The following is a 26,522-nucleotide window of genomic DNA, read 5'->3' as shown; positions in this document are numbered from 1 at the left end:
TTTGTTGTTCTCCATTTGGTCACATGATTGTATGACTGTTTTGCATACCAAACAGGTCTTGATTTCATATTCGAATACCTCTTTATTTTCACCCCCTAACCCTGCATCAAATTTGTCAAATATTTTCATCAGACAGGGGAATATGTATCTAAAACGTTCAAGAGTATGAAATTATAAGCACTGTCATTTCATGCGTCTGTAAAATGACATGGAATCATTATGCTGTCAAACAGCAAGAGGCATAAAATTTTTTCACTCTCAGCTTCAAAGTGACCTGAAAACTATTGTTTTAGGAGCTCATAAACTCAGCACCAGTAAAGCAAAATTTCAAAGAATCAAATACTTGATTATGTCTGTAGCAGGGATACCAGTATTGATTAGTACTTTTCTAAAAAAAAAAAAAAAAACCTTACAAGCTACAGCTGGAGAAAAATATACCCTATTAATTATACAAACCAAATGTGTTTTGCAGTTAGATTTTTGTGGACTCCAGGATGTTAAGGGGTCTGTGAAGGTTTTGGGGATGGACATGATCCTTGACTCTCAAAACTGGATGCTCTTCCAGGCCACTGCAGGGACAGATAATACCAAAACATCACAAAAGAGCAGTTTAGGACATACAGTATTAGACTTAAATGCGCTTGGCAAATGGATCAGAATAAGCCCAAAGCACTACATCAAGGCTTAATATACATAACACTGTTTCAAACGTTGCCATTGTAATTTTTTTTATTTACATATATTTACAAATGTGACTAAAAATTACTATACAAATATTTATTGCATTAGGTCCAGTGCAAATAAAAAATCATTTTTCATAATTAATTTGATATTGAAAAGAAAAAAAAAACTCAGTTACAAAATTAGATTACTTAGACACATTTAAATCTGCAGAACAACATTCAGTAAATCCCACAAATACAAATGTTTATATTTTGCATGCCATAAAAACAACATAATGCAACACCAAATTCCTATAAGTGACAATTGGGTCCTGCTTTCTGTTCTGATTCCTAGTTTCTCACCTCACAAAGTGCATGCCAGTGGGTGATGGGCTTGCGTGGGTAAGCTAGCATTTCGTTCCAGTGGTCCCTCCCAAGCCCCTCCGCATCTGGCCCTGCCCTGCACACCCCTATCACTTCATTGTGTCCAACTCTGAAAGAGAAACAGAACATAAGACTTGTTTTAGAACCATCTCATGACAGAAAGGATGTGCATGCAGATAAAAAAAGACTAAGGAAACCAGTGGAAATATTAGCGATTATACTTGATCAACAGGACCTTTGTATAAATGGTCCAACATCCACCCACATATATATTTACTCCTTAATGGTTGTGGGATGTTTTGATGCCATAATCTGCCCTTAATTACAGCGTAGCTGTCTGATTTAATAAATTTGCACAGCAGTGTTTTACAAGACCAGACTGAAAGATCTCCATTAAGATGTTTGCTGCAAATATTTGAACAACAACTGCCAGGCATGAATGGTTTCCAAGCATGCTATCTTCATCATAATTATCTCTCATGCCAGAATAATTTGTCTTCAGCATGCTATGAATTTGTATAAAGTTTTAATATCATCTAAAGGAGCAGGGACTGACCTGTCGTAATCCATCACCGTGATGGACAGGCTGACCTGCTCCACATTCTCAGGTGGGATGTCGAAAATGATGGCCTCATTATAGACAGGGTTCAATGTGTTCTTTTTGGTGGTCGTCTTCCGCTTCTTCAGTCTCCGACCGTCACATATGAGTGAGACTTTAACATATGGATCTGTGGAAAGCAGCAAAGTGAATGTGTCTGTAGCTTTTCAGATCCGAAACACAAAGAGTAAAGCTTTTTTCCACAACCAAACATTTTTTAGACCTAGGTAATAGTTTATGCATGGAAGAACATCGTTTTATTTGCATTAATCGAACAGTTCTTTCTGGTTCTTGAATCTGATTGGCTGAGAGCCTTTTCCAGCAGTGCGATATTCTAGTTAACAGAATCCAACCATTTCGCTGTTTGTACCACTCCGCTTGCAGTATTTCTCATGGTGGTTCACTTGTGCCGTTGAAACACAATATCACACCCGAAGCAATGCAATATGGTTGTATATTGGGACGTCTGTGATTTGGCCGTAGGTAATCACAGCATGCTGATATACAGCCATACTGCATTGCTACAAGTGTGATATTGCTCACTTTCATTTATTTTCTTTTTAGCTGTCTTAACCTATGTTCTGCTTGCAATTTGACAAACCCCACAGACATTTTAATATCTCACCAAACGTACTTAGCATTGATGTGTCTAGCTGATGACTTATGAGAACTCATACATAAACAAAACATTAACCTAATAACATGCATCAAATGTCCTCTATGAAAAATTGTATATCTTTTTGGGGGTTTGCAGAGACCTTAGGCATAAACAAAATGCAATTAATTTTCACATTTCTTCTGATTGACTGTAGAAAGAGTTTAATTGGATTTAGTTTTCTACAATACATTTTTGTATTTAAAAACTTTAAAATATTGGATACCAGTGACATTTAAAAAAAAAATGCATGTCTAAATTGTGATACAACTGATGGTTTAGGTTTGAACAGTTTTTGTCTACATAATAAGAATAAGGAGAAAATTGGTTCAAAAATTGCTATTATTATTTTCAGTCTCTAAATCAGGGGTGTCTAATCCTGCTCCTGGAAAGACACTAGTATGCAGAATTTAAATCAAATCCTAAATAAACAAAGCTAATTAAAGTCTTTAGGACAACTAGAAACTTTGAAGCAAATGATTTGGGGTAGGTTGGAATTAAACTTTGCAAAGCGCAAGTTTGGAACCCCTAAGCATAAAGACAGTAAAATTGTGAGGGATAGAACATGAGGGTTAACACTGACCAGAGTAGCCGGTTATGTCCATGGCTTTCAGATTGCGACATTTGATGACGGTGAGGGTCATGCGTCCAGCCGTGGGAAGATAGCAAAGGGAATACATAATTTCACCCAGATCAACACTCTCCTGAAAGAAAGAAAGAAAGAAAGAAAGAAAGAAAGAAAGAAAGAAAATTATATATTGAAAAGAAAACTTGTTCAGCAAATATAACAAGTTGATTTGACTGTTGAATGCCAAGAGATGGCTCAAGTAATGTCTGCACATCGGTGTCCTAAAATAACATTACAAATGATTGATTAAATGATCTGCAGGATCTTCAGCATATATTGTATGATGTTTTTTATTGCAATATATTGTAAGATAAGTCTCTCTCGAGAGAGCACTTCATGCGACTGCAAACAAAATCCTTATTGACTGACTCTCCAAATAGACTTTTATTTGCCTGGGCAACAACAATATAGCTTGGGAGATATTGGACTAATGTTTGCTCATCAGGTTTAAAAAAGCCATATTCTATAATAAATCTAGAGAGAGGATATATCTGTAAAAACTTTAGGGAAAAAACTCAGTGACTCAGAAACAACTACTCCGTTGTGGAAAGAAATATGACTTTTATAAGAAAGCAAGCTTTTTCCAGGAAGGCATTAAGATTTTCATAACGGCTGTGTTTGTGTGTGTGTGGAAGTGTTTCTGTGGGATGTATAGTTTGGGTGGCTGGTTCTTGTGCGATTAAATAACTTGATTTTGAATGAGACAAATCTAGCTTCTCTGACCTTTACTAGCTTTACAGAGGTGGTAAAGATTATTCTAAAAGGCCCATGTGTATTTTGGTATTTTACAGTCATTCAGTCCTGGAATAAGACAGCAATAATTTTTTCAAAGGCAGCTAAAAATAATTATTAATCTGTCCAAGTAAAGATTAAAAACAGTTTGCATAATAGGGAGAATCATACACATGTAACCACTGTTGTACTGTTAAAATTTCAAGTGTACCACATGTCTATTTTCCAGCTTTCCCAAGCATTGCAATTTCTCAATACCATTGTTAACTACCACAGTGTTAACTTTTTTTTATAAAATAATTTTTGTCTTCTGATTAAAAAATGATCTTCAAATTGAATTACTATTTCATCATATTTATACATTTTTATTCAGTTTTACTCTATAATGGCAATACACCACCGTTCAAAAGATTAGGGTAATTTTAATGTTTTTGAAAGAAGTCTCATATGCTCATCAAGGCTGCATTTATTTAATGCAGTAAAACAGTAATATTGTGAAATATTATTACAATTTAAAATAACTGGTTTCTATTTTAATATATTTTAAAATACAATTTATTCCTGTGATGGCAAAGATGAATTTTCAGCATCCATTACTCCAGTCTTCTGTGTCACATAATCCTTCAGAAATCATTCTAATATGCTGAGTTGACAGAAATATTTCTTATTTTTTTTTTATCAAAAAACAGTTGATGACAAAACAGCAGCATTTATTTGGAATATAAATATTTTGTAACAATGTAAATGTCTACTGTCGCTCATTATTTCTGACAAAGCCGTTTGTTAACAAACACTGTTGCTCATAATTGACAAGATTATATATCAGACAGATGTAGTACCTCCTCTGTTGTATTATGACGTCAGATCCCTTTCTGTCACATCCTATCCCCTCCTCTGACTGCTCTTGTTATCCACACCACAACTGTTGAATACAGTGAGCCACGGGCTAGTTCTGGAGTCACGTCTCCTATCAGCGTTTGTGTCCAAAACAAGTCACAAATCTTTTTGGGCCAATAATACCCTTCCTGTATTAACTGGCCAACTTTCCTCTCCTCCAGATCTGAATGGCCTTGTGCCACAGTAGCAATGTGCTCCAAAAACAGAGAACAAAATTAGACCTTCAAACATCAGCTTAAGATAAAATAGAGGGTTTCAATGTGCAGTCGGAAGTGTAACAGAGCAAGGCTGCAATCTATGGCTCTGACTATTTTAGGAATTGAGAGTTACTAGCTTCTTTCCACAGTCGGGGGCCTACGAGCAGCTGGTCTGGTTCTGAGAGTCAGTTTTTATCCCTAAAGGGCAGCTGTGATACACTTATAACGGAGCACAACAGGTCGAAATCTCTCCACTGCCTTTCCAACACTAAACATCAATACTTCTGTATTGTAGCTATGAGGCAAAGCAATAGTTGGTGAAGAGAATGGAAAGGAAATAGCATGAGAATGATCCAAATGTTAGCAAAATACAACATAAGTGATTTGACATGCACTGAAATGCGCATCCCTGTCAAGCAAACAACAGGGAAATGAATAAATATGCTGAAAACAACACAATCAGGAAATTAATGAGCCTGAAAGAGACTGATGCATCAAACAAGTAGGAGGACGCGATTACGTTTCCCAAACAGGAATGACTCATCACAGATTCTCTCTGTGGTGAACAAAATGAAACGCTGTCACCATTTACTTTGTCTTTGAAGCAGGAAGGCAGTGGGAAGTCATTGTTAAAACCATCTGAGTCACTGTAAGTGAGGTGAGTGTGACAAACTATGCCTTTCACCTCTACAGATCATCTAGCAATTTAACAAGTCAGTATATATGTAATAATATATAATATAACGTCAAACCTGTGTGCATATTACCACTTAAAATAGGGTTTAATGTTTCAGGTGCTGTGAGAAATCATAGATTCTGAACTAAGTACCCAAACCTTTTTCTTTACCTTACCTTTACAACCTTTTTTCTTCTGATATCTAGTAGTACAGTACATGCTCATGATAAGGCTAAATACTTTTACATTATTCAAGTGCTAACTGTTAAAGTGATAGTTCATCCAAAAAAATAAAAATATGATCATTTACTCACCCTCATGTTGCTTCAGACCTGTATGACTTTATACAGTATGTGAAATACAAAAGGGGATATCTTGAAAAATGTCTTGTTGCAGTCCATACAATGAAGGTCAATGGGGGTCCACTTGGGTTGTTTTGGGTCCCTTTGACTAGTATAATAATAATTATATGAACAAAATCAGTTATAACATTCTTTAAAATATATTATGTGTTCTGCTGAAGAAAGAAAGTCATACAGATTGTGAATGGCATGAGGGTAAGTAAATGATGACTGAATTTTCATTTTGGGGTGAACTGTTCCTTTAATAAGAGCTGTCCTGAAAAAATCCCTCAGTTACATAAGCTATGATATATTAACAGAGGCGTAAAGAGTGGGCTTCATTATCATGAAAGCCAATCTGACTAAGAAACCTAAAAAAAAATACTATGGAGGAAACTGTTTATGTTCCTTTGACCTAAAAATGTACTGCCAGTAACATTTCTTATTGTAGTCTGCAGTCAGTGGGACGGTAGAACAAACTCAATTCCACACCTGTTGGATTAGTCATGGCTGTCGTTTGAAGGCTCTGGCTTGATAATCATGCTTCCTGTGGCTCTGGAAACTGGCAGTTGGATCTATATTTGGAAGGGGTATGTGGGTGCCCTGAAAGGGTGAATCAGTTTGGCGGTGAGTCTCCCCTACACCTGGCTTTACATAACAGATCAATCTATCCGTTAATAAGACCTTCACATTTGTGCAGTCAGTTCCCCTTGAGCTCTGTTTGACTGAAGCAGAAGTATGTGACCAGTTTGTACATATGTGAATACAGCTATCCTTGTACTTCTGTTTGTTCATTTGTTCGTTTATTTTTCAAAGAAATTTTGTCAAGCCAACCTTCAGTTTGTCTTGAAAAAACTTTGATTTTAGTTAAAAATTACAGTTGGATTACTGTTTATTTTCTTTGAGTTTCTATTAATTTAAGTTCTGCTTCCTAACATTCAAATTCTGCATCCTGTTTGCTACCTTAACTCAAATTCAATACAAACTGAATTAGAAAGACTGTGAACGGTGAACAACCCTTCCAGAAATCTGGTCTTGTTGAGGTATCTGAGGAAAGTACTGGTTATGACCTTGATTTTCTATACACACATGGACTGTACTTACTGTTGTGGCTACAAGGATATCCTTCCAAACCACAGCTTCGCGTGATAGGTCAGACAGCTCAAACAGGTTATCAACCACCACCTCACCGATCATGTCATGACTCGTAAAGCGGTCAAAGTCGAACACACTGAAGTGTAACTTGCGATTGCACAGCTCACTGTATTCCACAGGGAAGCGGAACGTTTCGTCGAACGTGGGGTTGAGCGTCTTGCGGTGGACCCTCGTCTGAAACTTCTTTTTGCGCTCTGGAAGCAGGTAGATCTTCACGTAGGGGTCAGAGGTGCCTGTGAAGTCTTTGGCGGGCAGGTCCAGGGCCTTTAGAATGCGAACCACTAGAGCTTGTTCCTCGTAGTCGTAGCTGAGGGCAAAGCTCAGCTTGCCGCACGTCTCTACCGGCTCCTTGGCACCCTCTTCAGAGTCCACAGACTTCTGCTTGTACAGCTCAGGTTTGATACGACCGATACTGACTGTAGACGACTGGCGCACAGGTAGAGTGTCCATGGTGAAGTCCACACTGGTCACATTCATCTGCCGCGGAAGGTGTCGGCGGAAAGAATTGTGCCTATAAAAAAGAGAAGGAAATTTATTGATACATTTTAAAATATTTTGTAGTTACTAATGGATCTTCTGCAGTAAAATGGTGCCATCAGGATGAAAGTTCTAACATCTGATAAAAACAACACACTAATGTTAACTCCAGTCCATCAGTTAACAGTTTGTGAAGTGAAAAGCTGAATGTTTGTAAGGCATTTTCACTTTAAACCATTGCTTCTGGCCAAAATATCCATAATCCATAATGATGCTTCCTCCAGTCTAATAGCCCATTATCCTCTCACATCAAAATCCACTATAATATTTGTTTTGTACTGTTTTGGGCTGTTTTTGCTTGTAAACCATGATTGAGCTGTGCATATTCCTCTAATATGCGTTAAAAATGTCTTAATGGTGATTTGTTTTTTTACAAACGTGCAGATTTTCACTTCACAAGATGTTAACTGATGGACTGGAGTTGTGTGGATTACTTGTGGATTATTGTGACGGCACCCATTCACTGCAGAGGATACATTTGTGAGCAAGTGATGTAATGCTAAATTTGACCAAATCTGTTCTGATGGGAAAAACCTTGTGTACGTCATGGATGGTCTGAGTGTGAGTTAGCAGCAAAATTTCATTTTCGGGTGAACTATCCCTTAGCAAGGTTCCTTTTAGTTCGTTACTCCCTAGCACTTTAGTATCGCATATTCTTCTTTTATTGCATTATTTAGCATTTTTATATTTTAGGCTTGACAATATTTCATCACAATAGTTAGACCTGGATCTTTTTTACTAGAAAACCTATTTTCAACACTCATCATGACTCATGAGGAAATCATAGTTCTCTACTTATCCTTGGTGTTTCCTAGCAACTAGCACCTTTAGGACGATGACAACAAACATATGACAATGACAGCATGATACAAAAAAGTGATGTATTATATCATTTAACACCATTAACTTGTGATATATTAATCAGAATATTTACAAAATGTTTAAAAAAAATTAAAGTTGTTTTTCCTTATAATTCTGCTGTTTTTCTCACCTGATCTCTCTCTCTCTTTACTTTGTCCAACTCTTGTCTGTCACCTGCACGTTTGCTGCACATTATGCCTTGCAATTTGCATGAACATCCTGGCACAATGCAATGATAAATTGAAGATAGACCGTAATTAACTGCTGTCTTCGGATGTTTTTATTAGCACATATACCTGTCAGTCACCTGTTGCAAAATAAACTAAAACCTGATCGTTACACGAACTAAAACTATCCTCTCTACTCATTTGATTTTGGTTCATGTAAGCTATTTAACAATAGTGTTTTATCTTATTACAGCAAAAGTTCATTTTTGCAGGAAAGGGCATCATTCTCATGCATGGTTAAATGAATTGTACATACTTCAATTAAACATTTTAACTATAGCACTATAGAAACAGACCTGAATTCCAGCTTAGATACTAAAGGCATTTAATGGGTATTTTTGCTTAATATGTGGAAAAAATAATGTAATTTATTGCTGCACTTAATGGGTTGTGACTGTGAATCTTAGAAATCATCACTCGAGGCATTGTAAAACAATTAAGAATTACATAATAATAGCAATTCATATATCTTCAGTTTCTTCTCCAGAAAACTAAATGATTTAAAACCTCCAATAGTGCATTAACTCATCAGAAATAGTTTAACTTTATCTTCTTCACAACATAGTTCTGCTCACTTTAGTGATCAACCTACCATGAAATGACCATTTCAAAGAAACTAGTTTCACATTTAGCATATTTTAAAGTCTTTTGAAGAAGGTTTGCCATTATTTCAAGGCATACAGTATCTGCCTCTTTATTTATTTTATTGCTTCCTTAATGTTAGAAGTGAAACTGGAGTCCACGTGATGTACTTCCAGAGAAGTTAATATTTAAGAAATGACAGCAGAATGGGAAAAGAAAACAAAAAATTTGTCAACCCAAATCCAGCCAAACAGTCTTTCACAATGACCTTTAAGTAGCTTAACCAGGCCTTTTTATGCACCCCATCAATGTGTGATTTATGAGGACACCTTATTTGTTACACCATGTTGAAGTTTTTAATGACAATTCTGTGGCTTGTCAATAATGGATTCCATGAGAATCCGAGCACAGCTGTTCCTCACCTCTCCAGTCGGGCAAACAGTCGCAGCATGTCAGTGCTATTGCGTGGCAACACTAATTACACCCCTGCTTTCTTTAAACATGGTTCCACGTGAAACAAAGTGAAGAAAAACTGATTGTTTAATTGCTGGGGTCATTTTATGCTGTTGCCATGGCAATGTGACTCTAGGGCTCTGATTGGTGAACTATAGTGATTAATGAGCGTATGCAGCAACCAGGAGATGTGCCATCACCCTATCAACAGGGTGAATACGTAAAAATAGAGTTGTAATAATAATAACAAAGAATATAAAAAAGCTATTTTATACTTAAATACCTTTTATTTGGACGTTTATATATGTATTTTTTTATTTATTTTTTTAAATTTAACATTTAATAAATACAGTACTATATATACACACACAGTACTATACACACAAACACACACACACACACACACACACACACACACACATACATATATATAAATGTATATATATATAGATGGATATATATCTATCCATCTATTAGTATATATATAAGCGATATTTTTAAATTTTATACCAATATTATTTTATACTTAGATTGTTTATTTAACTAATAATTATACTAATTATTTTGTAATAATTATTATTTTTTAATATTATACTGTTTATTTTATTTTTGGTAGTATAAATAGATGTTCAGTAATAGAAAATTATTTTCAAAATGCTTTATATTATAAATACTGGTGCAGCTTAGGTTGTTTTATTTCTAGCTGGAAGGCAGCCATGAAATCCATAAATGTGGATATCTTATAAATGAAAAAACAGCTGCCCCATCATTTGCTGTATTCAAAGGCACACACTGATAAAAAACCATTCAGTATGTGTTTATCATTCAGCAAAGGCATCCCTTATAAGCATATCCTCTCAATTATACCAAGCATATATTTTATTATTTACTTAAGTTATTTACTCAAGTGGCAATAATGAAATGATTAACTCTCTTCTGCAGTGTAATACAATGTGCAATCCAGCATCAAAAGTAGATCTCTATGTACTGTAATTTATCATGCAATTGGCATTCAGATATGTGCATCACCTAGAAGACGATGTAGGTTCAGTTGTCTGCCTCTGGATTTTGGCCTGCTTGCTCAGATGGTTATGCAGGGCCTGCTGCACCTCAGCAGGTATGTCAGGTGACGTCTGGCTGATCTTCATGGCTGCCTCCAAAATCCTTACCGAGCTGCGCCCGTTGACCTTCACTTCTGGTACCTTCCTCTTCTTATCGTTCTCATCCTCGTGCTGGATTTGCGATGGCTGCCTTCCCACAGTTCCAATTGCCTTGGCCTCAGGATGAGGAGAAACAGAACGAGACACCGGAGGTCGGGCTGGGGACAGGGGAGCCTCGGGCAGCACCCCCGGCGGGCAGCTGTCAGCATTGGATAAGAATGCCTTGCTTCTCCAAATGGGCCAGCACAGCTTCCAAAAGACAAAGAGAGAGACTACCAAAAGGGCGAGCCCACAGAAACCTACGACCACAGCAAGGAGACTTACAGAGATGTCTACAGGCAACAAGAGGAATAGAGAGCAAAGAAAAAAGAGGCAAGATTGGAAGGAGAGTGTGTTGAGGAGATCATGAAGAACAGAAGGTGAGGGGAAAAGGAGACGAGGATAGGAGAAAGAGATAAATGATCACCAGACAAGCAGACAGAGAGCACCAGCAGCAATAAATGATGCATGACAGACAAACAGGAGAAAGAGGGAGAGAGAAAAAGAAAAGAAAGAGAGGGCAAGGTGTAAGAAAAAGAAGACTGAAATGTGCTTGCTTAGTAAAGCAGAGATCAGAGTCATTTTGCTCCCCATTTTGGTGGTCCATGCAACCAAAGAATAAAAAAGTCATGTCACAGGCACTCATAAAACTTGATTTAAAAAATGTTAATTATCTCAGTCACAATTTTGATTTAAGATGCTAAAAGGTCTCTGAATGAGTGGCACTGTTGAACCTTCATATGTGTCCAACAGGTGCAAGAGTTTCAGCTACTTAATGCACTGTAAAGTGCAACACATAATTATAGTTGATTGCTGTATCATGAAGTGAGTTTTAGCATCATACTGCTAATGGTGCTACTAACCAATTAGAAATGAGCTACAGAGATGGACCCATTCTCATACATGACCACAACCCTTCTAAGGCCACTGAAAATGTAAGAATATTATTATAAAAATATATTGATATCATTTGCATCAGCATGCTGTCATGCAAATTTTCTCGTGGCCATACTTCACTGTGAATATATCACGCACCTTAGTCCCCAATGTTTGCAGTACAGAACATCCTGTACTGTCTGATGTTTTGAGAGAGTTTTAAGCCTATGCCACTTGTAGCTCTGTATTTAATTTAGGTTTGCCCTGGACTACAGGGCTAAAACAAACACATTGACCAAGATTTTCACAATAAATTCATGCACAAAACATTCATTGATTGTATTAGTGTTACTCATCCTATTAGTGTGGTGCTGTGGGTTGCACACTTATTTGCACAGGGAAGTTTGTGGGCAACAATTTAAATTGCACATATTGAAAAATGCAGGTTTTGTAGATTAAATATGTGCGTTATTCACGTGCAGTATAGAAATTACGTTTTATCGGAGAGTTTCTCATTTTGTATTTTTTTAATTAGTTTTTGAGGAGTGTTTTTAGAATATTGTTAAAATATGGTAAAAAAAGGTAGTACTTCAGGCACTAATATTTACTTTTAAACTTCTAATATGTACCATTTAGGGGTAAATAGGGTACAAAGGTGTATCCTGTAGCTTTTGTACCTTAGTATACAACGCCACTGAAATAAAACTATGACAATGAATAGAGTTGCTCATTTCAAACTTGTTGCGCACTGAAAATCAACAAGTGGAACCGTCTGCCAGTGTAATGGCTGGTTTCAGGTAATGTTATTAATGTTAAGAATGTTTATATGCCCTTGAACAAACTTTTCAAACTTTCAGCGATCTAACTTGACGCGCTCGTGTGAGCTTACTTCGCTAACTAAAGTTCCTGGGGAAATATGTTTGTGAGAGGATAATAAAACATTATTTAGGTTACATTTACCTGAACTTCCTTTACCTGGTATGTTGCTCTCCAGTGGAAATATATCCGCGCATTTCTCCCGGTCGACGTGCCCGGCGAGGCACAGTTCCGTCACTATTTGGAGAGCCCTTTGGCACAGGCTGATGCCGTCCTCTGTTCGGACATTCATGTCTTTCCTGTTAATCCATTGTATGTTAGACGATGCGTGAGTGCGAGGGTTCATTGGGCCACCATGTGAGCTGCTGAGTGCAGCTGATGCATAAGGGAATGGAGAGAGAGTGATGCATCTAAGTCCATGTCCTCCGCGCAAAGGCGCACCAGATTCTTTGGCGCGGTTAAACATTGTAGGGGCATTTCTACACTGCCCAATCGGAGACACGCGTTGTCTAGAGAGGGAGGAACATAAATAGAGCGCAAAATATACATTATGTTCTCATTATTTGAGGGAAAACAAGTTATTTCAATGGGACATGCATTTGCTTTGAGAATGAGCTGTAAACACATTACATTGTATGCAGTATGTTGTCTGTTTCACCCCCCCAAGTATAGTATTGGCCATAGCTTTCAAACTAAAGATGAGGCTGCAAAGCTTGTATACAGTATATAAATTTATATATATATGACCACTTATTGTTTCATTAAAATTTAGTGTTAACTGTACCATATTTACTGTACCTGTTTTACTTTAAAGCTCTTTTAGAAAGTTCTGTGTAATAGTTCATTGAAAGTATTTTTACTTTATTATCAATTATCAATACAAAAGGAGTTTACAAATGAAATGTAAACATTCATTTTCAGATGTAGAAAACAAGTCCGATAGGAGTAGACATTGTATTTAATAGAACAAAAGAGGTCTGATGAATGAGAGAACACTATGTGCTTGGCTCAGTGCTGCTCATACAGTCTGACAATCTCCTTGACAACCAAACACAAACTGGGGAGCAGTTGAGGCATCATCCTCAAGCAGACCTGTGTGTATGTGGCTTTGCCCTGTGAGACCATCGACTTCAGAGAATGCGCTTGTCTCATGCTAAACAGATGCACATAGTTTTGCCTGGTAGATTTACAGGCAGACTGGATATACTGTAGAACAAAAGTTTCTGGGTTCAATCAAAACCCTGACTGACCCAGAATGTGGCAGATCTTTTCTGAATTAGTGACCATAATTGAAAATCTCCACATAGTTGTCTTTGCAGTTTATTATTATTATTAATGTTTCTAACATATTTAATTTTATCATGAATTTAATATCAGTGTGCATTCCATTTCATTGTTCCTGTGCCACTGAAATGTCAATAAATAAAGAAATAAATGAAAGTAATCAAACTGTTTTCCAATTGCGGTTCATGTATCCTTGAGTCTCGCTTCTGTTCTATTTGGTTGTGACCATGTTCTTTCCTAATGCATTTGTTGAACACAATAACAATGGAATATAGGAAAAACGTGACCTAGTTTCTTAGAGGTGTGTGAATGTGTGTGTGTGTGCCATGTGCCAGGAATATCTCTTTCCAGGAATGACAACCATAAAAATGATTGCCATCAAACAGTACTTACTCTCAGGCTTAAGTGGCATGTTATTCTCTCATGAAGTCTCCTCAGTGTGCTAGCAATAGGTGCTGTCCGTGGTGCTGAAATGTAATTATGATAGACTGTACTTACAGCTAAGAGCCCCTCTTGTGCTGGATAAAGTTCAGATGAATGTTAATGTGCACAAGCCAATGTAATAAATGCATCGCTTACAAATATTTTGCTCATATCAGCATAGATAAATGCAGGTGTCTTACCACAGTTAAGGAATATTTCACCAAAAAATGAATATTTGCTGAAAATGTATCTTTCCCTCAGGCCATTTAAAATGTAGATGAGTTTGTTTCTTTATCGGAACAGATTTGGAGAAATTTAACAGTAAGTCACTTGCTCACCAGTGCATCCTATGCAGTGAATGGGTGCCGTCTGATTGAGAATGTAAACCGCTGATAAAAACATCACAATAATCTAATTGACATGACTCCAGTCCATTCATTTACATCTTGTCAAGCATAAAGCTGCGTGTTTGTAGTAAACAAATCCATTATTGAGACTTTAACTTCAAACTGTTGCTTTTGGCTAATATATGACTCATCTATCCTTTTGTCCATTGGAAAAAGTTGTTTCGTCTGAATCAGCATAGATCAAGCACTATTTACAAGTGAAAACTGTCTAAAACATTTCTATAGAACGTCAGTGGATTTTGATGTGAGAGAACAACAAAAGATGGACTTTTTCCCTGGAGGAAGTGTTTTTATGGATTATGGACTCATATTTTGGCCATAAGCGCCAGTTAAAAACAAAAAAACAAAAAACAAAACAACCTTATTAATGGTTTTGTTTCTTACAAGACATTAGTTCATGGACTGGAGACATGGCTTACTTATTACTTATTGTGATGTTTTTATCAGCTGTTTGAACTCCCATTCTGATGGCATTAACTGCAGAGGATTCATTGGTGAGCAACTGATGTAATGCTAAATTTCTATAAATCTTTTCCGATGAAAAATCAAACTCATTTACATTTTGGATGGATTTGCAAATGTTCATTTTTGGGTGAACTCTACCTTTATGGTAGTCAGTCATATTTTCATTACTCTCAGTAATTATAGAATACTGATATGTATGAGAGACTATTGCAGCTTCTGGTCATAAAATGTATTTATTTTTCCACTAACACCATTTGGCGCATGTAAGAGCAGAATGGCTGGTTCAATAGGTCAGTCAAAACACTGTATTTATACAGCATTAAATAGTGTGTGCTGATTCCATAACCTAAAATAAATAACGAGTATATTATGATAAGTAATGCAATTAGCATTTTAATGGCACGCCATTAAGTACAGATGCCCCCATGGCTCACATGTCCACAAACCTCCATTAGAGCAGCAGGAAGATGCAGAAACCCAAATTACGCTTTCAAATAGCTCTTTATTTACAGAGAAAATATCACACTCTCGCCAAGGAGGAAATATCACTTAGATTTGTTTTCATGACACTGAAAGCTGTTTGGGAGATAAAACAGTAAAAACAATGTGCAAAGACATGTTCTTAAATGTTGGCACATTTCAGGCATTTACACAAGTGTATTATTGGGTTTATGAAGTACAGCAGTTTTTTGAATTCCTGATTTATCTTAGCAATACTGCCTCTATGTTCTGTCACTTCTTTAACTTCCATTTTTTCTCCTTTGTGCAATCATACTGTGTAATTAAGATACATTTCCTCACATGCTATTTTGTTGTAGCCAGAGAGCAGCAAGATAATTTTGTTTTTGAACAAAGTATACAGTGATTGCATGTTAAAGCATATGATGTGTTTTATTTTGTGTTTAAATTCATCATACAGTATAAGAGGTTGCAAAACATTAGATTTTAAAGGAACAGTTCACCCAAAAATAAAGACATAAAAACTGCTGAATATTTTCTTACCCTGAGGCCATCTAAGATGTAGATGAATTAGTTTTTTTCATCAGAAAACCGAAATTTAGCATTACATCACTTGTTTCACCAAGGGATCCTCTGCAGTGAATGAGTGCCGTCAGAATGAAAGTTTAAACATCTGATAAAAACATCACAATAATCCACAACATGACTCCAGAACATCAATTAACATCTTGAAAAGATTACTTGTGAATTATAATGTTTTTATCAGTTTTATCAGTGCAGAGGCTCCATTGGTGAGCAAGTGACTTAATGCTAAATTTCTCCAAATCAAACTCAATACAATCTCATCTACATCGTGGAAGCCCTGACAGCAAGTTAATATTCAACAAATTTTTATTTTGGGTAAACTACCCCTTTAAGTCATTTTTGTTTTGCGGTTTAAAAAAAGCATGCTGACCTTTAACCGAGTTAAATTTGACTCCTTGTTTCTCCTGCTGCTGATGGACCACTAATTAGAAGCTGTTGTTTTCCTTTAATCACATGCTTAACAGACAGTATCCTAGGGCCACATGTGTAATTTGCTACATCACTTCTCATTCCTTCAAAGGTTAAATTAATTCTTCATCTGTGTGATGGTTCATTGCCCAAGAATCCCATTGTAGGATTGTAACTGCTTACAATGGTCTTTTAAAGATTATTTTCTGTATTTCCCTAGCTAGCAGGTACTAATTCAGTGACAAAAAGACAATAATACATTGAATGCACATGCCAGAAAATTTTTAAATACATCAGCAAAAACATGTTAGTTGTCCTCTCAGAATAACTGCTGCTTGTGTATCAATAGAGAACCTGGATAAGTGCACATTCACAAACACACTCTAAAACTGCTGATCATCTTTTCACACACAACTTCATAATCATGGGCACACACATACACACATCTAAAGATGAGCAGAGGTTAGTTAGAACCTCATGCCGAGCTGTTCTGAGTGATTACCTCTGCATGGCTAACCCTCCGGACACCCCATGTGAAGTCATTATTAATAAAAGAGGCGGTTCTATAACATTTCTTGTAGTGCATTTCTATCAGTCATGTTCTGATTAAAAAAGCCCAATAGCAATTGTTTGGTAGTTTTCTTTTTGCAAACTATCAGTATCCATGAAAAATGTTTTGAAGGCTGGTATTTTTTACTTTATGTGAATTTGAATTCAGAATCTTTTTTAAAATGCATATTATTATTAGCATCATTATTTTTATGCATTTCATTGCAATACGTGTCCTGTAATGTAATACTTCATAAGTCAAACTCAAGTGTATTCTCATTTATAATGCAATTCAGCATGACAAAAAAAAAAGCAAAAAATAAAGATAGAAAAAAATCAGATTCAAAAATGCATATTCTAATTCTCATAATTGACATAATTACCTGAGTGTACTAATTGTTTTGCCATTTTCAAGCAAAAACACTCAATTATTATTTTTTTCATTACAAATCTTTCTGTTTCCCCCATTGTCCATTAGGAAGAAAACAAAATGAGAGAGCTTGACGAATAAAAAACAGTTCTTGCATCCTCTTGTTGGTGCTATCATTTCAAGGATCACCATGGTAACAAATAACATTAAAATGTCAAAACAGAGCAAATTGGAAACTGTATACAGGCTGTTACATTCATGCTCGTTGTTTAGTAGCTGATATTTGACAATGTATAGGAATATCTTGATTGTTCTAACAGTATGTGATTAGAATGACAATAAGAGGCTTTTTTATAGTTATACCGTTGACAACAACATATTAATGGTGTAACAATGAGTGTGAAGTATTTTCTATATCTATATATCTATATAGGTCAGTTATTAGTGTGGTTTGGCATGCCAACACACACATAAGTATTAAATCTGAAGATATCCCTTATCAATATGTTGAAATGTTCATATTTTGACCATAAAGAGAATTATACAGTGATTGTCAATATGAAACACCCTCACAAGTCTCCCAAAACACATCCACGGTGTAACATTTGCATGTGTGTGTGAATATCCCCATGTAAGAATGATCTGGACCGCAGCTTTACTCTAAAGCAGACGTTCACCATTCATCAGCCTTGCTCTTTGATTGCCCCGTTGCCAAAGCAACCCCATCGCCAGTCAGTACTGGGGACTGCCGGTGGAGGTCTTCCTTGCCGCCTAGCTGGGCTATAATTAAACTCCTATTAGACCGAGCGTCCACTGCTAATCTCCGCCACTGGCTTTTTTTTCCAAGCAGTGGGAAGAGATGGAAGAGAGTGTCTCAGCATGAGCACTCCAGCTGCACGTGTGCTTAATGGATGTGTTCGAACCTTATAACACACTGCATTACACTAGCGACAATCACCCTGCACTGTATTTGATCGGTAAATGGAAACATTTACAGGAGAAACAGGGAAATTTGGGGAAACTGGCCATTTGCTGCTTTCATCCGAAACAGCTATAAATGTGAAAAGCTGATTGCAGGTTGAGACCTCCATGGAGTGGCTTAGCTTGAAGCTTAAAGCAACATGGTGGAAAAAAGATGTCTGTGAGCAGCAACTCTCCAGTGACTCGCTCATCCTCCTCATTCAGAGATAGATTAAACCCTCATGCTTACAGCTTCAGATCTTTGATTTGAAGGCAAAAACCATATCATTATATTTAGTTATTATAACTAAATATATATTTATTATAACTATTTATTATATTTAACTATTTATTATATATTATATATAATATGACATAAACATAGTTCTTAAAGTTGAACGGGTCTGATTATTGGGTCTTTTATGTATGAAACAGGCTTTGCAACTCTTGAATATCTCACAGATGACAGCGCATTCTTATAAATCTCCGAAGTTGCAGTGAAGTGTAGTTATTATCCTCTCAGCATATGATTTTTAAAAGAGTAACAACGACTTCTTGATTGAAGAGTGATGCTGGCCACTCTGAACCACAGTGTGTTTTATCAGCATAACTGTGTTAAAATGTTGAGATTTTCACAATGTGGTTTACTTACTCAATAACAAGCCTTATAAAACCAATATATGCTCTGAAATTAATTAGCATAGGGTGAAAATGCTTCAAACAGTTTAATAAACAAGAAGTTAGTACTGAGCAACTTACATTTTAGATGCAGTATTGAGAGTTACTTTGTGTGCTTGAAAAGTGTGCTCGTGTTGTCTTTCTTTAAAATAAAGGGTGCTTGGTTTGATATTTTGGTGAAGAAATTACATCAATACATTTTCAAGTGTTGAGTAAATGGCCAAGTACTCTTTCAAGAATTTATATATATATATATATATATATATATATTTATATATATATATATATATATATATATATTCTGTGAATTAAGCTCTTGAAAAGATATCTGACAAAAGCATTCATCTAAATAATTAACCAGTGAGACATTTGGTCATGTGTGGCCGTATAAGAGAGGGCTGAATTGCATTTACAGCGCAAGTCATGACCAACAAATCCATGCTTCATAAATCCCTCACTCATCAACGGGTTATGGGAGGGAAATATTGAAAGATATTTTCATTCATTCTCCACTGATACCAACCCACCACCAGATCCACTAAGACAGTCTATTCATAGATGCAAAGCACCCCAATCACTTCCCTTCAATAGAGGCTAGTGAGAGCAGGTCTGTGACAGAGGTGTGTGTGTTATTTATGGTGGTTCTGAGACTGTCTAAAAGTTATATCTACACCTTATGTAATCAGGTACACTGCATTATATAAGGGTGCCTTATGTAAGATCACTGGACAGGAGTGAATAATAGCTCTTACTGAGAAGTTATCCTGTGAATGAATAGCTGATATTTGATGATCAGGATTAGGGATGTTTGCATCTCAGTGTTATACATCACTTCCTGCTTGGAAACACTGATGCTGCTTTCCAAAGAGGTTTAAAAAATTTATAGTGAATGCTCATCCCAGTCTTTCTCAGTCTATCTTCCTCATATCCTAAACGAATGAAACAGTAGATTTAACATGAATTCATATTAATAATCTGAGTACTAGAAATTGTGAGTAACTAAACTTGGCAAACATAAGCAAACGATTCTACACACACATTATTGTTTTATTTAATTTTAATTATATGTTATATAATTATTTTATACTAATCAAACCACTGAATCATATTTGGTTTTGCATTTATTTGCATATTGAATTGTGACATTTCTTTCTTATTTTCTTTCTTTCTTTTCAAAGATACATACAAGATTCATTACATACAAATTATTAAATAATTGTTTTATCATTGTTGTTGTTTTATCATTAGATGTATCATTTAAAGCAATAAGGTTTGAGATGCTGTACTGTATTGCAAAAACAGATTCTTGTCACAGCTGTTTATGCCATGTGTATCATGGATTTTAGCACATTTGGAACATCGTATTGTTTGTTTGTTTGTTTGTCGTTTGTTTGTTTGTTTGTTTGTTTGTTTTATTTATAAAGCACAATTTAATACAACAGCAGTTGCCCAAAGTGCTGTACAATAAACTTCAATCTACAGTAATACCAATAATACATAAAACAAATAATACAAAAATAACATACACAATTAGTCCAAGTGTAAAATAAAGCCTCCAGACCTAATCAAGATTAAAAGCACGGGATAATAAATGAGATTTTAATTGAGCTTTAAAAATAGATATTGATGGAGCAATTCTAATATGCAGAGGTAAGATGTTCCACAGTTTAGGTGCAGAAAGCGAGAAAGCCCGATCACCCCTAAGTTTCAGTCTTGATCTGGGAATTGTTAAGAGCAGTTGATCACAGGACCTAAAAGATCTAGCAGATGTGTGCCGTTTTAATAAGCCAGCAAGGAGCCAGGCCATTAAGTGACTTAAAAACAAATAATAAACGTTTGTATTCGATTTTTAAACCATAAAATAAAAACAATAAAATTGGTGTAATATGCTCATGCTTGTGTGTATTTGTCAGTAGTAGCGGCCGCGTTCTGGACTGCCTGCAAACGCAGCAGTGCTGTCTGACTGACTCCTACATAAAGAGAGTTACAATAGTCAAGCCGTGAAAAAAATGAAGGCATGAATGACTTTCTCAAGATCATTAATAGAAAGAAAAGCTGGATTTGACAACAGCGTTTATTTGTTTATCAAATTTAAAAGTTTTGTCAAATAATACACCCAAATTCCTCACAACTGCCTTATTATATGGGGTCAGTGGACCAAGATTGAGGTTAGGAGGCACAAAATTATCGGATGGCCCAAAAATGATGATATCTGTTTTTTATCATTAAGTTTTAAAAAAATTAGGGACATCCAGATTATGTCATTCAGACAGGGTAATGTGAAAAAAGTGAAAGTCGTGACATTTGTCAAGTATGGTAACCCATACTCGAAATTGGTGCTCTGCATTTAACCCATCCAAGTGCACACACACAGCAGTGAGAAGTGAACACACACCCGGAGCAGTGGGCAGTTATATCCAGCGCCCGGGGAGCAACTGGGGGTTCAGTGCCTTGCTCAAGGGCACTTCAGTCATGAGTATTGAGGGTGGAAGAGAGTGCTGTTCATTCACTCCCTCCCACCTACAACTCCTGCCAGTACCGAGACTCGAACCTGCGACCTTCTGGTTACAAGTCCAAATCTCTAACCATTAGGCCACAGCTGCCCCATGCATCCAGCCTTTTATGTCATTCAGACAGGGTTTGCAGTGGTAGATAAATTTGCGTATCGTCAGCATAGCAATGGAAGTAAACACCATGCTTCTTGAAAATAGATCCCAAAGGAAGCATATATAATGAAAACAAGAGAGGAGCAAGAAAGGACCCTTGAGGAACCCCACAAGTTAATGGAGCTGGAGGAGTTCACCCAGATTAACTGCAAAACTTCTGTTAGATAAGTAAGACTTAACCCACTGAAGGGCAACTCCTCAAAAGCCAACATAATGCTCCAGACGAGAAACCAAGATACTATGATCTATGGTATCAAATGCCGCACTAATATCTAATAATACCAAGATTGCTGAGGCTCCAGAATCAACGCTTAATAAAATATCATTATACTTTTAAAAGCGCTGATTCAGTGCTGTGTTGTGCTCTAAAACCTGACTGAAAAAATTTATTGAATTTCTCATCAAGAAGGTCTGTAATTGGATAAAAACTACCTTCTCCAGAACTTTCGAGAAGAAAGGTAGTTTTGAAATTGGTCTGAAATGAGAAAACTCTGTAGGGTCCAAATTAGGTTTTTCAAAACAGGCTGCACTATAGCATAGCCCGTAGACAGGCAACAATTTATTATAGCCAGAATCCTTGGGCCAATAACATTAAAAACCTGTTTAAAAATGCGTGTAGGAATAATGTCTTGAGGACTGTTTGTAGACTTCATATATTTTTTTTTAATTTTTTTTTTTATTTTTTATAATTGATTTTATAATTTATAATAATTATTTACAGTATCCATGTATTCTATTGGAATTCTTTATCACATGATTGTAAACCATTAAAATTTAAAGAAACATGTATTCCAAAACCATAATGTGTACCATAATTTCAAAAGCATGTGTAAAAGTAACTAAAAGCATTCAGTGTTCAGTGAGCACTTGTCATTAGATGCAGTAGGAAAGACTGGAGCCTTTCTCTTTGTATGCATGTAATGTATTGCGCTGCTGCTCTGTGGGTGATCTGTGACCAGAATAACCACTGGCAGCAGCTGTACGTTCCACCTCAGTCTTTTATGTGCTCACTGCCCTTTTGGGTCCGCTGTCGATGTTATCAGACCTTTTCCTTCTAGCTGCCATGCCACACCTGACAGTGAGACAGTGACACCAAAGGTATGTAGAGCCTGTTTTCATGGTGTGATCTTTTGTGGTTTCCTGTTTAACTTTATCTGTTTGCTCGCTCAGGTTTATCTAGACACTTGTTCACACTGAGACACTGAGACAAACAGAAGCCAAGAGTGAGGAGAGTGTAAATGCACATTTGTTTTATACTTGCCTTTTTGCAATCGGACATGTAGTGCATGTCCTATCTATCTATCTATCTATGTATCTATCTATCTATCTATACATACATACATATACATACATATATATATATATATATACATATGTGTATAAATATATATATATATATATAGATATATATATATATATATATATATATAGATATATATATATATATATATATATCGTATATATATATATATATATATATGGGAAGTCGTGGCCTAGTGGTTAGACAGTTTGACTCCTAACCCTGGGTTCGAGTCTTGGGCCGGCAATACCACAACTGAGGTGCCCTTGAGCAAGGCTCCGAAACCCCAACTGCTCCCCCGGCGCGGCAGCATAAATGGCTGCCCACTGCTCCGGGCATGTGTGTTCACTGCTGTGTGTATTTATGTAAATTAAACATATATCTTGTAGTCCACAGTATAAGCTGTTGTGGTGATTGATGGCTGGAAGGATGGCTGTATCTGGATGGCAGGAGGTGACCAAAACAACATCACTGCCAAGTCAGATATGGCAAAACAGCAAAAAACAATACAATAAGATTATAGGTACATTTTACAATGAACCAACAGCTCAAGTAGATCTCAAGTTCTCGCCAAGACAGAATGTAACATGAAATAAAATCTGGATCTAAAATTGATCCCACTGTGTATTCGGCTGTCATGCTTTCTCTCAACTCACGTTCAGTGAGATCTGAAAGTTTTTGCTGACAGGAGATAAATGGACCAGGCTTTTAATTTACAGAAAATGTCAATCAGAAAATGTCTGGGAGAGGACGTGCCTGATCTGTGCTTCTCCTCGCTGCTGGTATTGTAAACACAGAGGATGAGAGCATAGAAACAGCATGTTCATTCAGAAACAGCACCTACTGATGGAAAGAAGCCTTGGACAAGCGTAAGGAACATAACATTCTCAAGGAACACAGAAGGAGAAAGACTGTAGTTTTTTGTGAATTTTTTTTTTTTTATATTCCAACAAAGAAAACTAGAACCCAAACATATTATTTTTTAACAATCATAATAACAACCATAATCACTTAAATTATATATATATATATATATATATATATATATATATATATATATATATATATATATATATATATATATACTGAATAAACAAAACTAAATACATTTTATTTTGTTAATATTAATGGATACTCTTAAAATGCTAACATTATTATAAAAATATTATAAAATTATTTTTGAATAAATCTTTTTGGGATGTTTGCCATTCAGTATCTAAACAACAACTATGTAACATTTGCATCCTAAATTGCAGCTGACCTTGTTTTTAGCACTAATTTAAACATATTAATGTAATTGGGTTTCTATTTCTTCTCTTTTTAACCATTTGTTTAGCTATCCAACAGCCTTTACATTGCAAACAAAAAATACTTCTGTTTGATCATGCAGAATTACTTCAGATGCTTGCGTGATCTTTAATTTCAGCCATGAGGTCAATCTGTGATGTTTTGATCCTCTATTGGTCAAATGACTTTGTGCTTGAGATCTTTTGTACAACATACGGAAGGCGAAACTTCTACGTGTGAGCTTGCATTTCTGTTCATGTTCATATTTGGCTAAAAACTTAAGCTAATTTCAACCATTTATTGGCACTTTTTTTGGAGCCTTGTTTCTTGCATTTCCTTTGTGGATCTCTGCAGTCAAAGTGGTCCACATTATATGCTTAAAAAGTCAATGCTGTGTTATCTAAGTGGTTTCTGGTGAAAACAAACAGAGAGATAAAATGTAAAAACTCCAATTAAGTGAAAATCAATATAAAATACGGCACTTTAAGAGATAGATCATGATATGCGCAGGTGAGACTGCGTCATTGCCTTTTATAGAAGTTAAAAGCGTTCAATGCAGCATCTCTGCATGAGAGCAATATGAATTGGAACCTGTGAAACGAGGCCTACTGTGAGAACTGATTAGAAAGTGATATGGTGGGAGTCCTAACTTCACCTTCGGCATGGGGGAGGTTCCGCGTTAAGGAGAGCATTCTAAGCAAAAGCAAAAGTGTGTGTCGACTAAGCATTGCAAACATGAAAAAGGCAGCCAGCATGAGATCAATAATGGCCCCTCATAGCTGCTTCAAAAAAGACTTAAACATGGTGTGTTTGCTCTTTCCTCCAGCAACAGTGAGATTCTCACTGGTTTAATTGGACCCTTTAGTGGATTAGAGGATCCTCAATAGCTTGACTCTCAGCGTAATGTGTTAAAACCCACAACAAACCTTGTTAACACACAAATTAATCACTCAAAGTATAATAAAAATATGTATTTGTAGACAACACTAATTGATTTTGTTTTTTCACAGTCTACTGGTGCTTTTCACTCAGTCTTTATAAAAAGTCAGTCATGGTTTTCTAAGCTTCGGATCAGCTCTGTGAATCTTGATGATGATGTAGTTTGAATTTCATGAGCTTTAGTCTCTTAGCCTCATCTCATCCAAAGATGTCTTGTTTATGAATTGCTCCAACGGATGAAGCTGTAATCATATTTAGGTCATAGAAGATGCTGAAAATGGCAATGATTGTGAGACAGAGAACTGTTCTATGCTGTTGCATATAATAAGACTATGAGTTGACCTGGTTTCACAGTTTGAATGTGAATATTTTTATGATGTGCCCATACACTTAAAAAAAAAAAAAAAAAAAAATTAAAGCTTTCAAAAAGGACATTTCATAGCAATAATAATAACAAAAAACCTTTCAGTGAACAGTTGTTAAAATAGTAATTTAATTCTTAGTGTAAAGAAAATTTTAATTATCCAAAGAAACTTTCCCCTATAAGAACCTTTTGTCCAATGCAAAGGATCTAACAATGTTAAAGATTATTCATGGAACCATAAATGCTAATAAAGAACCTTTATTTTTAAGCCGGGTTTGACACAAAATCCCATTTTTAAAATGATGATGAATAGCCTCATAACTTTAGTAAATTTAAGTGCTTAACAACTTATGGACTTTATTCAGGGAAGACCAAGAGATTAAAGTTTTGCTGGTTAGCATGATCTGAAAATGTTTTTCTCAATTGACGATGGTGATTCAAAAGTAGCTATGCATTTGGCTTAAAAAGATGCCAGAATTATATTTTTCATTATATTAGATGTTTTACCAGTGTCCAATTTTTGAAGGGACTAGAAGCATGGACTTTTTGTTATTTGGTCTAATGACAGTATACTTATTTATTTTATTTCAGATTTAAGGATAACAAGTTTTTTGCATAAATCTATTTATAAATGTATGCAAATTGTTGCATAAAACTTAATAGGTTAAGGATAACAACTTTTTTGCATAAATTTATTCATAAATGTATGTAAATTGTTGCATAAAATTCAATAGGTTCCATTAACAAGGCCCAGGATTTTTCTGAACTGACATACATAAGACCTAGGCTGAATATGAGACCGTTTCAATTCTAGTCACATGCTGTGCCTTCATGGGATGTCAATTGCAATTCTTATTAATTCTGTCAGTATGCCACTAGTAATGTGAAGACCCAACCATTAT

The 26,522-nt window shown here is 35.9% G+C and overlaps 1 protein-coding gene across 2 annotated transcripts; it reads right to left on the bottom strand.

Annotated features, from left to right (window-relative positions):
• Positions 1–390: 390 nt before the first annotated feature.
• Positions 391–13,056, bottom strand: LOC109098464 (synaptotagmin-10-like). 2 transcript variants are annotated; one of them, XM_042748983.1, is made up of 7 exons: positions 12,621–13,056; positions 10,615–11,077; positions 6,875–7,436; positions 2,883–3,003; positions 1,603–1,774; positions 1,026–1,155; positions 391–569 (listed from the first exon to the last, which is right to left on the bottom strand). In XM_042748983.1, exons 1-7 carry the CDS (start codon positions 12,940–12,942, stop codon positions 498–500), a joined length of 1,842 nt encoding a protein of 613 aa, XP_042604917.1. In that variant the 5' UTR covers positions 12,943–13,056; the 3' UTR covers positions 391–497. The 2 variants fall into 2 exon arrangements, with proteins under 2 accessions (XP_042604917.1, XP_042604922.1); XM_042748988.1 differs by having other exon boundaries at positions 392–569; positions 12,636–13,051.
• Positions 13,057–26,522: the final 13,466 nt, after the last annotated feature.

This window comes from Cyprinus carpio, chromosome A4 (genome assembly GCF_018340385.1).
Source record: "Cyprinus carpio isolate SPL01 chromosome A4, ASM1834038v1, whole genome shotgun sequence".
NCBI lineage: Eukaryota > Metazoa > Chordata > Actinopteri > Cypriniformes > Cyprinidae > Cyprinus > Cyprinus carpio.
This window is presented reverse-complemented; position numbering and strand designations above follow the sequence as displayed.

Excerpts from the sequence above, each read along its gene's own strand:
- LOC109098464 (XM_042748983.1), bottom strand. The coding sequence starts at position 12,942 with ATGTTTAACCGCGCCAAAGAATCTGGTGCGCCTTTGCGCGGAGGACAT. Across the intron at positions 11,078-12,620 it reads ACCAGGTAAAGGAAGTTCAG|ACATCTCTGTAAGTCTCCTT; the intron begins GTAAATGTAACC and ends TGTTGCCTGTAG. Across the intron at positions 3,004-6,874 it reads ATATCCTTGTAGCCACAACA|GAGAGTGTTGATCTGGGTGA; the intron begins GTAAGTACAGTC and ends TCTTTCTTTCAG.